At 50.4% G+C, this 12,673-nt stretch overlaps 1 protein-coding gene across 14 annotated transcripts in view; it reads right to left on the bottom strand.

Moving 5' to 3' along the window:
* ANK2 (ankyrin 2) overlaps positions 1-12,673 on the bottom strand; it is a 580,173-nt gene that overhangs the window by 317,309 nt on the left and 250,191 nt on the right. For 9 of the 14 annotated variants that reach the window (XM_055143298.1, XM_055143306.1, XM_055143314.1 and 6 more), the window contains exon 1: positions 12,274-12,431. The exons of 2 other annotated variants lie outside the window; for them this stretch is intronic. In XM_055143298.1, the coding sequence (XP_054999273.1) occupies positions 12,274-12,357 (84 nt within the window). In that variant the 5' untranslated portion in view covers positions 12,358-12,431. Of the gene's footprint in view, positions 1-12,273; positions 12,438-12,673 lie in introns of those variants that run through there. 3 more of the 14 variants (XM_055143280.1, XM_055143282.1, XM_055143320.1) reach the window with 2 other exon arrangements.

Raw genomic sequence — 12,673 nt, 5'->3', positions numbered from 1 at the left:
GTGCCAGGGCAGGGAGGCAGCACGGGAGGGGGGGGGGCTTCCTGCCTGGCATGCAGCCGGCCCAGGTTCAGTCTCTGGCACTGTGCATGCCCCCTGCTCCCCCAGGAAGCACCTCTGTCCGGGTCCCTTGCAGTGGCTGTCATTATGGGGTCACCGGGCACATCACAGGGTTGTCGTTGTGTGACGGAGAGAGTGGGAAGGGGCCTTTGCCACACATGGGGGTGTGAAGATCTTTCTTGGGCTCCTGAAAAAAGGCTGTGCGTCGCTGTGGGCCACAGCTTCTGCAGAAAGCCAGGGTGCTCTTTCTGGCCCAGTGATGATGGGTGCTCAGGGTCAGGAGAATCAAAACTATGCCCTGGGGGCTTCTCTCCCAATTTGGAAGACCTGGGTGCAAGCCTGGGGAGTTGGCAGGAGTGGTGTCTGCAGAGCAGAGCTTGGGGAACCCTTTTGTGGTGCCAGGTGGCAGGGATCAATCAGGCCCCCCGATAAAGGCAATCGAAATTGCCCTGCCCACTGGATCTATTCATTGGTCATTTAGTTTTTTTTGTTTTTTGGGTTCTTTGTTTGTTTGTTTTTTGGGTCCCACCCAGCGATGCTCAGGGGTTACTCCTGGCTCTACACTCAGGAATTACTCCTGGCGGTGCTCAGGGTACCATATAGGATGCTGAGAATTGAACCCAGGTCGGCCGTGCGCAAGGCAAACGCCCTCCCCGCTGTGCTCACTCCAGCCCCTCAATGATTATTTGAAATTCAGCTTTCAAATAACTTTGCCTGCACAATTCATGGCGCTTGATCCTCGATGCCTAAGTCTAAACTCACACGGACATTTATTAAGTCATAGACTACACTTCACGCGAACATCAGCCACAGACCTCCCCTTGAGGGTTTCACTAAGCTTAAATCACTGCAATGACTGTGTTAATTCTATGGAAAATGCTATCTAGCCAATCGTGCCCGGCTAAATACTTCCAATACCAGTTGAAATAAATGAGAGCAAATTGATGCATATGCTCACACCTATTTTAGTAAACCAGCAGGCTAAAGAGCACTGGCCGTGCAGAGGGCATCTTGAAACTACTGGCAATGATCTCTACTGAATCGAACTCTTTTCCCTCCTGATTTTCCACTTCCAATTCTGCCCTTCAGCTCTATTGCCACCCTGGGTGCAGTGAGCACAAAGTGAGCTAAAAGAAAGAAGCGCCACACACACACACACACACACACACACACACACACACACACACACACACACACGAGCTCCCCTGGATTCAGAACTGATGCCCAGAGCACTGAGAAAAGGAATCTTTGGGGGAAGCATAATATGAAGAGAGATCTGATATTCTACACAGAAAATGTCAATTTCCCATACATAGCTCCCACATGCTATTAATTTTAATTTTCGGTCTTTTTTTTCTTAAAGTGTGTGGAACAGGGATGGAGCCCAGGGCCTCCCGCATGAGAAGCGAGTGGTCATTGGTCATCGGCTCAGCTCCAGTGCCAGCTCTCGGCCTTGTTTTCTTCAAGTTGGAAACCTTTGCCTGAACTGCTGTGTGCCACAGAAATAGTTATTACTAAAAATGTGGTTCAAGGGGCCAGAGCAATGGTATCACGGGGAGGGCACTTGCCTTGCACACAGCCATCTCAGGTTCCGTCTCCAGCATCTTATGTGGTCCAGGAGTAACTCCTGAGTGCAGAGCCAGGAGTAACCCCTGAGCATCGTTGGGGGTGGCACAAAAACAAGGAAAAAAAAAACAAAAGGAAAAGAATGCTGTCCAAGGTTAGCCTCTTAATAACTATTGCAGCATTACGCTGAGGAAAGAGAATTATATCACTTGGGCCGGAGAGACTGCGTGGGGCTTGAGGCTCGCCTTGCGTGTGGCTCACCCTGGCTCAGTCCCCAGCACCATCAGGAGTGATGCCTAAGTACTGAGCCAGGAGGTGCTGAGCTCTGCTGGGTGTGGTGCCCAAACAAGCAAACAAAAACCAAAAGTATGTGCATATGCCTGTTAGATTTATCTCACTAGTATCTAGGGAACACTCTGTAGAATGATTCACCTTTTGTTTTAAACTCCTAAAACAATCCAAATCAATATAAAACCTAAAACCTCTGTTTCTATGCTATATTTGGGGAGGGTGCTCCAGCGAGTATGCAAGGGGTCACCCCAACTCCCCTGACACTTGACCAAAGAAGCCAGATGGTTCAATTTTAGGATCTGATGTTATGCAGGGCAAATGGCACCCGAGGCCACTGAAGTTACACCCAGTGAGAGTCAGGGGGGCCTTTAGGGAAAACCTGGGTGGGCTGGGGATGGAAGGGGGTGCACAGTTCTGGGATTCAAATGCAGTCCCCAAGCGAGCAGGCAAGCAAGCTCCCCAGCCCTGCAGGTACCACCTGTTCTCACTGTTTCACATCTACAATACTTTCACTTTTTCCTCTTGAATCTGAAGTGCTCTCAGAACTGGCCCCAGTTCTGAGTATCCTTATTTTATGGACAGAACACACAGGTAGTCAGTGACCAAGGGCTGTCTCTGAGCCACTGCCCTCCAGGGAGGGAGAGGGCATGGCTATCTCCTGAAAACCCAGCAGGACCCAGGTCTTCAAACAGAACCAACGTTATGCCAGGGGTGGGCACCCGAGAGAGGCCATTCAAAACAGGAGGAACAGCGCGTTCAGCCCCTCCGCCGGGTCTCAGGAGTGCCCGTCCCTATTCTAGGTCGTCTGTGTCCTGAGCTATCCAAGCCGGCTTCTCCCAGGTGAAGGCAGAGCGGGGACGACTCAGGACATTTCCCTCCTGCGTTGAGACGCCTTCTTCCTTTGGAGGCAGATTCATGGACATTTACTACGGACTGCAAACATCATTTACAGGGGCAAGGCGTCATGGTAAAAAGACTGCAAAGGGCTAACGCTTGGCATGCTACAGTTCTTCGGACAAGAAAGTGGGGCAAGATACACAAAAGAACCTGGGAACTGAGCAGCTCACTGCAGAGATGCCTCCGGACTTTGCAATAGCTGCTTTCACAGGGCTAGTCCTGACGGGAGCAGGTGCTGTCCCTCCACCTGCCCCCTAGGAATCCCGGTGGCCGCCACCTCCCAGAACCCCATGAGAAGTGCAGACAGGTACATGGAAGCAGTAACGGCAAATGTCAGGCCTCAGGGGATGGGGAAGGAGCCGGTCCCTCTGTTCCCCCACCCCATCAGAACCTGAGATAAGGCCCAACTCCTTCCATCTACTACTTAAGCTCCTTAACGGCTGTGATCCAGAGACACACAAAAGAATCTCAGAACTGAGCAGCTCGCTACAGAAATCTCTCCAGACCCTTATTATTAAAATTTTAGAATTTCAGGAGCATGCAGCCACAAGAGCAGCCACACAACAGCACATGCTATTCATAACAAGCAACACAAAATAAATTGTCTAGCATTGCCTTTTCGGCAGGTTTGAGTGGTGGCAGGGAAATTCCGAATAATAATGGTGGGACTGGTGTCAAAATATTGAATGTAATCAAAGTAAAGAAAGGGAGAATATTGTGGAAATTGTCTACCACACAGCCAGGAAAGGATGGGATGGAGGGTGGGGGGCAGGAATACTGGGGACTTTGGTGGTGGAGAATGTGCACTGGTGGAGGGATGGTTGATCATTGTATGACCGAAACTCAAACATGAAAGCTTTGTAACTGTATCTCAGGGTGATTCAATTTAAAAAAAAAAATAGTGTGACCAAGTATCAGCTTAGAACTTCCCAAAGCCCAGAGCACCGAGGCAGCCTGCTGGGGAGAGCTGGCCACACAGCTGTAGGTTTCTGGGCAGTAACAAAGCTCTCCTGGGCTTTTCTGAGGCTTTAATGTGACTGAGGCTGCCTGTCCCACCTCTCCTTTGTACTCAATGATCCCCAGTCAAAGGGCCACTCTCCTGCCCCCCACACAGTGGGTCCCCCTATGCTGCAGAGTCACATGACCTCCAGTCTTCTGCAGAATTTACTCTGGACAGTACACAAGAAACACTTAGCATTTTTCTTACCTGACTTGCAAGTCTTAGAAATTAGCACCAGCTTGGACAGTTCTGGGAATTTATTATGGGATTGCACCAGAATTTTTATCAAAAGAAAAAAAAAAGTTTCGGATAGAAAAGTCTGCTTGACCCCATGATAAATCCCTGATTCCGTCGGCATCAATCACTGGCGTTTAGTCCAGCTCCGCCACAGCCGAGAACAATAGCTACACTCAGAGCAGACAGGCATGAGCTGGGAACTCAGGCGGAGCCTCCCAGGCTCCAGGAGGAAACATATGAGTTACACTGAGCTTACCAAGCTGCTCTTAGAAAGTGAAGCTCATCAAGCAAATGTTAGAAATCAAGGTCTTTCCTGTTGTAAATGAGCACAAACACTAATTAGTGTGTTGGAAAGCATAATAGTTGTCAAGGAGTAAACAGAAAACCATGACTCAAGAGCTGGAGGGATAGCACAGCGGGTAGGGCATTTGCCTTGCACGCGGCCGACCCGGGTTCGATTCCCAGCATCCCCTATGGTCCCCCAGCACCGCCAGGAGTAATTCCTGAGTGCAGAGCCAGGAGTAACCCCTGTGCACTGCTGGGTGTGACCCAAAAAGAAAAACAAAAAGACACCATGACTCAAAACCAGGTTGGGAAACTAAGCAGCTTCCCTCTCCAAATTTTGGTGCATTAGTAACTAGAGTATATTTTACTAAGTCCCTCCCGCAGTTCACACATGACCCTCTAACAGTTTGGGAGGTGTTCCTGGATATCAAAGAAAATAAATAACCTTATAAGATTGCCTTGGTCTTGAGTATAAAAAGAAATAGCTGTTATTATTATTATTATTATTACTTTAATTTTTTGTTTGGGGCCACACCTGACTATGCTCTGGGGTGATTCTGTTATTCCTGGCTCAGGACTCAGTGAGCACTCCAAACAGTGCTCGAGGGAGCACACTCAGTGCCAGGGATGAAGGCCAGGTTGGCTGCACGCAAGGCAAGCACCTTACCTGCTGTACTATCTCTCCAGCCCATATGACTATTTTTCTTTTTTCAATCAAAAGATAGCTGCATTTGGTAGCTAACTCTGCTCTTTCAAGTAAAGAAACGTGTATTGGTATGGTTATGATGCATTCTCCCAGTGGTCCTTTGAGAAAAAAGTAGCTTAAGGCTTGGTGTCCACCAACAAATTAAAACAATATAAGCAAGAAATAAAGCTGTAGGCATACTTATAACATAGCGTACACCGAATCAAGGTAAGAGAGTAACAAATACAGATTGAAAAACCTTAAATCTATTTCAATATGCAATCACATGTCCCCTGAGAAAATCCAGCCAGAAGGAAAAATGACACAGTTCTGAAAAGAGTATACAAAAAAGAACCTTACAGGGGCTGGAGTGATAGCACAGCAGGTAGGGCATTTGCCTTGCATGCGGCCAAACTGAGTTCGATTCCCAGCATCCCATATGGTCCCCTGAGCACCGCCAGGGGCGATTCCTGAGTGCAAAGCCAGGAGTAACCCTTGTGCACTGCCAGGTGTGACCCAAAAAGCAAAAAGAACCTTCCATAGAGCCATACATAAAAATTCTATCCCATTAACAAATCTTCTCAGGAGAATCACTAGAAGGAAAGGTGTAAATATACAGGGTGGGGGTAGTTCATGGTCAGACCCCTGAATTTGAGTTGCAGTGTCCCCAACACTGCTGCTTGCGGCTCCGCTGTCCCCAACCTCTCTGGGTGTGACATCTAACCCTCTGGCCTGGTTGGCTGACTTTCATCAGAACCCCTGAGCACTGCCTAGGAAGAAAACTAGGAGAAAAAGAAATAAAGGCAAAAGAACACTGGATGAATATTTTAATTACCCTGAATCTCATGTGTCTAAGTCACATGAAGATGACTCTTTACTTCAATGGGTGTTCTACTCATTTTTGTGGATTTTCACTATCTGTTTAGAAACATCCACAGCCAAATGTCATGAGATGCAAGTGAAACACAAGGAATAGGAGAAAGGAGGCGTGCTAGGGGGAATATTCTAGAGAACCAGGACAGAAGTCACCTTCACGTCCCATTCCTGTAGAATAAGCACATTGCAGAATATGATCAAACGATGAAATATAAGAAGCAGTACACTGAGTGGGCATCAAGTAACTGAGAGCCCAGTCAGAATCTGTCACATCTCTTTGAAATGAGAGATTCTTTCTTCTAAAATAATTTAACTTCCAACCGACTGACCATATTCTAAGACAAACTTGAAACTCTGGCATGCATAAATAAAAAGCAGAGAGCCTGGGGGGAAAGTCCCCCCAAACCCACCAGGAGTGATTCCTGAGCACAGAGCCAGGAGTAAGCCCCATGCACCACCAGGTGTGGCCAGAAAAAAAAAATCATCAAAAATAGGGCCCAAGAGGAGCTGGAGTGATAGCAGAGCAGGTAGGGCATTTGCCTTGCATGCGACCAACCCAGGTTCAACTTCCAGCATCCCATATGGTCCCCCAAGTACCAACATGAGTAATTCCTAAGTATATGAGCCAAGAGTAACCCTTGAGCATCACCGGGTGTGGCCAAAGGAAAAAAAAAAACGAGCCCAAGAGATAGCAAAGCAGGTAAAGCATTTGCCTTGAGATGAAGCTGACCCAGGCTCGATCCCTGGCACCATTTATGACTCCCTGAGCACTGCTGGATATGGCTCTACCCATCTCCCAATCCCCCAAAGAATATTCTAGGAGTAATATCTAGACATGGCTTGCCTAGGAAATTAATAGTGAGAACAAACAAATTTGATAGATGTGGATACAAAGAGAAAACAAAAGAAATGCCTAGAAAGAAAATTATGGAATTCCAGACTGTCAGGCTGTTGTGTTTTTTTTTTTAACCCCCTCTGATTAAAAAAAAAAATGCCGTCATGCCTGACAGATGGTCACCTTAAACACCTTTCGTGATGGGGACTTGCAGTCTTGAGGCCACACACTCTATCTTAGGTTATAAATTGGGGTAAAAAAAAGGGCAAGTCCTGAGTGATTTGGAAGATGGAAGAATGGGGATATTATTCAGGATGAATTATACATGAAAAGCTTTCTAGAGATGATTGAACTATAGAAGGTGCCAGCTCAATTCAAAACCAATCTGACTGCAGGGCTATTTGAACAGCCAAATGTTAGATCTGCAACCGGATTCCACTAGGAAAGTCATCCTTTCTGCAGCGGTGGTAAAAATAAACCGTGCACTATGTCACTATGTCGCCTTTCACATTTCAGTCACACAGTTTTCACCTTCCTCTTTAGGTGGTGGAGGGAAAAAAAAAAAAAAAAAGAAAACAGCCAGAAAATTTTTACCTCCACAGTATTCTTCAAGGCACAGGGGGTGTTTTACTAAAAGGGTCTAGATCAAAACCCCCTCACTGGACGGAAGTGTTCATGGTTAGAGAGGTGTTCCCGCCCGTGCAGAAAATCCTTTGGGACCTGTTTCAGAAGACCTCAGGCTACCTGGGGGCCTTGTCTGGCTCTGCCACATGTCACAGTGCTCAGGAATTTCCACAGAGGGACGTGTTATAAATTATCACAACGTCCCACTGTGTCTTGGCGCCAACCCACTGCCCGGCTGTCAGTGCTGACCTAAAAGGGGTCTTGTGGTTCTTTGTGGTTCCTTTCTCCTCCAGGGCCAGTTACTCGGTACCAGGAACCAGGAGGAGGAGGCAGAACTGGGGCAGGGAGTCGGAAGGCTCCCTGGGAGGGTGACGGGACAGTGGGGCTCACGGGGCCTGGGTGCTAGGCACAGGAGCAGGGGTATGACCAGTGAGCAAGGGAAGGCGGGACAATGCCCTGAGACCAGCTTCACAAAATTGACCAGCTCTTTTTTTTTTCTTTTTTGCTTTTGGGGGTCACAACCCCTAGTGATGCACAAGGGGTTACTCCTGGTGTGCACTCAGGAATTACTCCTGGCAGTGCTTGGAGGACCATGTGGGATGCTGGGGATTGAACCCGGGTCGGCCGCATGCAAGGCAGATGCCCTACCCGCTGTACTACAGCTCCGGCCCCTCAACCAACTCTTGTCCTGAACAGGGCGCTTTTGCGGAGCTGCCCGGGGTTCAGAGCAGGTGGGCTGTCCTCTGGCCACTCCCTCGGGGCTCCCTTCCTTTTGGGCCAGGGATCCTGTGGACAATGAACTTTGTTCCTGTTCCCTCTTCTCCCTGGAAACACCATCAGAAACACCAGCAGTCCCGAATCCACACACCTGCGACCAGAACGGTGTGACCAGGCTGGGTCTTCAGAAAATGGTCTATGGAAGGGTGACGTGGATTCCACACACAGAAGAGACATTTGCCACTGGACTGATTTCACTTGGACGCTAAAGACTCAGTAGGGCATCTGATAATAACCAAAGTCTCTCTCTCTCTCTCTATCTCTCTCTCTCTCTCTCTCTCTCTCTCCCCCCCCCCATTACCAATGGCATGGCCAAAGATTTATTCCACTGAACGTGGCAATCCACAGACTGTCCACATCAGACCAGGCCTTGTTGGGGCCAGAGGGCTCCAGACAAAAGCCAGCAGCTCTCCGTTCTCAATCCCGGGCACAGACAAAACAGAACAGCAGCATCGAGGCCACAGGGGCCACGCATCCCACCCCCCGCTAAAGGAGGCGTTGCTGCTGCTTCCCAGCCCCGCTGCCTCCTGCTTTTGCACGGTTCATTGTTCCTTCGAGGAGGCGGAGAGCGAGCATGGGGATGAAGGTGCTTGCTTGCCTTGCACCTGGCTGAACTGGGTTCGACCCTGGGCACCACGTATGGTCTCCTGAGGCCTGGAGGGAGTGATCCCTGAGCACAGAGCCAGGAGTAAGTCCTGATCCCTGCTAGGTGTGGCCCCCAAACTGAAAAAAACATTTTTTTTTTAAATAAAGATTTACTGGATCCAGGGAGATAGCTCAGTGGGCTGGAACATACGCTGCACCTGTGGGAAGCCCCAGTTCTAACCCTGGGTCCCCATACGTCACTCGAGCACGGAGTCAGGCATGGCCGCTGACCACAGCCAGGTGCGGCCTCAAAATAAACATGCAAACACTAGTAACTGACTTTACAGCCGTCAAGGCCCGTGGGCCCTGCTGAGAATAACCAGTCGAGAGGGAGCACCCGCTTTCTCTAATGTCCCCCAGGCCGCAGTCAGATCCTCGGGGTCCTGTCTGAAGCCCCCCAGTGATGGCGCTGCTCACCCCTGCTCTGCTCTCCCCGCCCTGTAGGGCGCCTCCTGCTGGTCATTGCAGGGAGGGCATCAGCGGGCTCAAGGGCTGAGGCCCGTATTGGTAAGAAAAGCAAAAAAAATGTATTAGAGATTCTTTTTTTGTCTGTCTTTAAGGGACTTGGAATTCTTTTTTTGGGGGGGGGTCACACCTGGCGATGCACAGGGATCACTCCTAGCTATGCACTCAGGTAGTACCTACCCCTGGTGGTGCTCAGGGGACCATATGGGATGCTGGGAATCGAACCCGGGTCCGCTGCGTGCAAGGCAAATGCCCTACCCAGGGTGCTATCGCTCCAGCCCCCAAGGGACTTGGAATTCTGACTTCCTCACTTGCTGACCCCCTTCCCTTGGGTCCCTCGGAGAAGCGTTCAAGAGGGCAGAGTAAACAGGAGAGTTGAAGGGAATCTGCTCATTGACTCGAGGAAGGGGAAGGATGTGATCGGCAAGGAATATGGTTTAGCATGTCAGACCAGCGCCCAGGGCCGAGGGAGCCTGGGTCCACAGCCCTGGGGGTGCACAGAGGAGCTGGGAGTGGCGGGGAGGGGTCCCAGTGGACTCCGTGCCAACCTCTGAGGGCAAAGCATGGCAGGGGTGAGTGGCAGGCTTTCACCCGGTGCTGACTCTCGCTTCCCTCCCACTTCACGCTCAGCTAAGACACTTCTCGCAGCGATGATCTCGATGATCATCAGCCCTTCGCACTCACTGCTCCAGTTTCTGATCAGGATTACGAGCCGGAGTCATCCCACTGCAGGCGGAGGGGCTCGCCCTGCACACAGCCAGCGGGGGGCCATCCCAGCACCCCGTCGTCTGGGCCCCTGAGCCCTCCCGGGAGTGAGCCCTCAGCACAGATCCCTGAACACCGCTAGTGTGTGACCCCAACTCCCAAATAGTCCGCATCATCGTTATGAGTTCAGGGGATCGCGATGTCTAGGTGACCCAGGGGACAGAGACAAGACGAGACTCTGACTGACTCACATGAGACTGAGAAAGTCGCTCAGTGGAACTTTCAACATTCTGAAACACGACGACTCGTCTTTGAAGTGTACCACGTCATCGTCTGCCGCTCTCGAAAGTATGAACAGACTTTGCCTCGACAGGGCGTGTCCTGACGGAGAATCCACTTTAAGGAAGCCTGACCACACCTGACACACATAGCCATCCCCTACACACTAACACAAATGGAAGGGTTTTAGAAGCATGAATCCCCCTCCTTGCAAAATACTTATTATTTCCATTTTACAGATGGGATCGTGGGTCTGAGAAATTAAATAATACAGCCCCCCAAATGATAAAGAATAAAAGGATCTGTTTCCCTATGTCTGATTTGACAAACTGAAAGATGTTTCCTTGGGCGTACCTGTTTCGGTGTAATGACTTTAAACACAATATTCAGTATGTTCTCACAGCTCATTGAATCTATGCCTTTGAGTGGATGCATAAACACACATGTTTGAAACCTGCTGTTCATGACTTTCATTTTGACTGCCTGCTTGGTAAAGAATGTATTTCTAAAATAAAGGTGTTTATCGAGACGGAGCACAGGAATATGAGAGTTATCACACAGGATGATTTCATCTTCTCCAATACCTTAATCCGGCCTTGGTCATGTGAATTTATTATCCTCCCTCGGAGCTTAAAATCCCCATTAGATCCTTCCCTCTTTCATGACTGTGAACGCGCTGTCTAAAGCGCCACAGAGCTTTCAGGAAGAAATTAAGAGGATTTTGAAATGATACTGCAAATGCCAGCCAAAATTCCCGTCTTGCTTTCATTTGACCTTTCTTATTTCTTCTATTTTCAGTGCTGAGCAAATAGCTCAGACTTATTATTTTTTTTATATGAATAAGGGCTTGGGGTGAGTCCGAATCCTCAGGTCCAAGAGAACCTTCCACCAAAGTCCCAGCAGGCTCCGATCCAGCCTTTTGCCTTTATCAGACCGCACTGCCCCCTTTATTCAAGAACTGACATCTGTGGGCACCTTATTTTAGCCAGGCACCTGGCACCCTAAAGATAGACCAACCCTTGTTCGCTAGTACGATGATCTCTGAGAAAGGGTGATTCCGAACCATGTCCGCCTCTCTGTACGCCGGGAGATGTGTAAGACCCCAGAGCCGTGAGGCTTCAAGCCCCACAATGCACAATGCATTTCCAACAACATCAAAAGGAAAACTCCTCACAGCTCAGCATCATTGTTTTGGTGCATGGGTACTCTCACATATCCCACCCCACCCAACGCCGGAGGCCACGGCGCGAGAATCCTGCCTTCCCCGTGGCCAGGGGGAGAGAGGGGGAGAGAGGGGGTCTGGGGCTCTGCTATGCAGGCCGTGGGCTGCTGCCGCTGACCAGTAGGAGTCAGGCCGGGAGGCAGAAGCGCAGGCTTTGGGTGGGGCCGCAGCGCCTGCATCCTCTCCCTCTGCTTCTTGTGGGCATCCTTCCCGTGGAAGGGCAGGGGCGTGGGGAGGTCCGCCCGGGAAGAAACCACGCACCCTGCTTTGTGCACCCACCCTCCTCCCCCAAAACATCTGTCGCTCTCTCTGCAGCTGTCAATGAAAGAGGCAGCCCGGGCAGTGCCGGGGACAGAAGCCAAGCCCAGAAACCTCCGGCTGGGTGTTTTCTCCTCGGGAAGACGCCGCACTCGCCCCACGCAGCTCCCCGCCCTGCAAACACACCTGACTGATCGTCTTCCCGGGGATCACACACCGCCCTGCTCCTCGTTTCCCTCTCAACACTCGTCCTAAACATGACACATCTCCGTCTGATCCCAGTTCAGACCGAGGGGGCTCGGGGGTCCAAGGAGCCACCTGCCAAATGCACCTTCTCTCTGTGCACGGCCCAGCCCCGGGTGCATCCGGAATGTGCTTGCAGTGCCTTTTTCTCCGAAAGCCTCTTTCTTGAAAGAAAGCAACGCCGGGTGCTGCTCTGGGCTTGACACATGAAGCCACACGCTTCCTGATTCCTCCTGAGATCACACACACACACACACACACACACACACACACACACACACCTATTCAGTAGACATCTCTGATTCCAGCCATTTTTTTTTTTTTACCTTTTTGGGTTTCTTCCTCCTCTGGCTACTGCCATTGAACTTCTCCCCACTGTCGCTTCTCTGAGCCGCATCCTCGTTCATCATGTTGAACAGCTGGGCAGGCAGAGAGCTGTGCCATGAAAGCCTGCAGCCCGGACGGACCCTCGCCCTGGAGCGCGCTTACAGCAGGGAGGCGGAGAAGAGGATGGGGAGGAGGAGGAGGAGGAGGAGGAGGAGGAGGGGAAGGGGTGGGGAAGGGGCGCTCGCGAGAAGGGGAGGACCCAGCCGTTGCCATGGCAGCGGCAGCCACAACTGTTTATCTGGCTGCATTGTTAAATCTGATCCAACCAATTACCGCCAGGGACGGGTTACAATGAAGAAAGCCTTGGGGCGGGGTAGGGGGGAGAGGGGGAAGAGGGAG

Source organism: Sorex araneus, chromosome 6 (genome assembly GCF_027595985.1).
Source record: "Sorex araneus isolate mSorAra2 chromosome 6, mSorAra2.pri, whole genome shotgun sequence".
In the NCBI taxonomy this organism is placed as follows: domain Eukaryota; kingdom Metazoa; phylum Chordata; class Mammalia; order Eulipotyphla; family Soricidae; genus Sorex; species Sorex araneus.
Note: the sequence above shows the minus strand (reverse complement) of the source record. Positions and strands in the feature narration are given on the sequence as shown.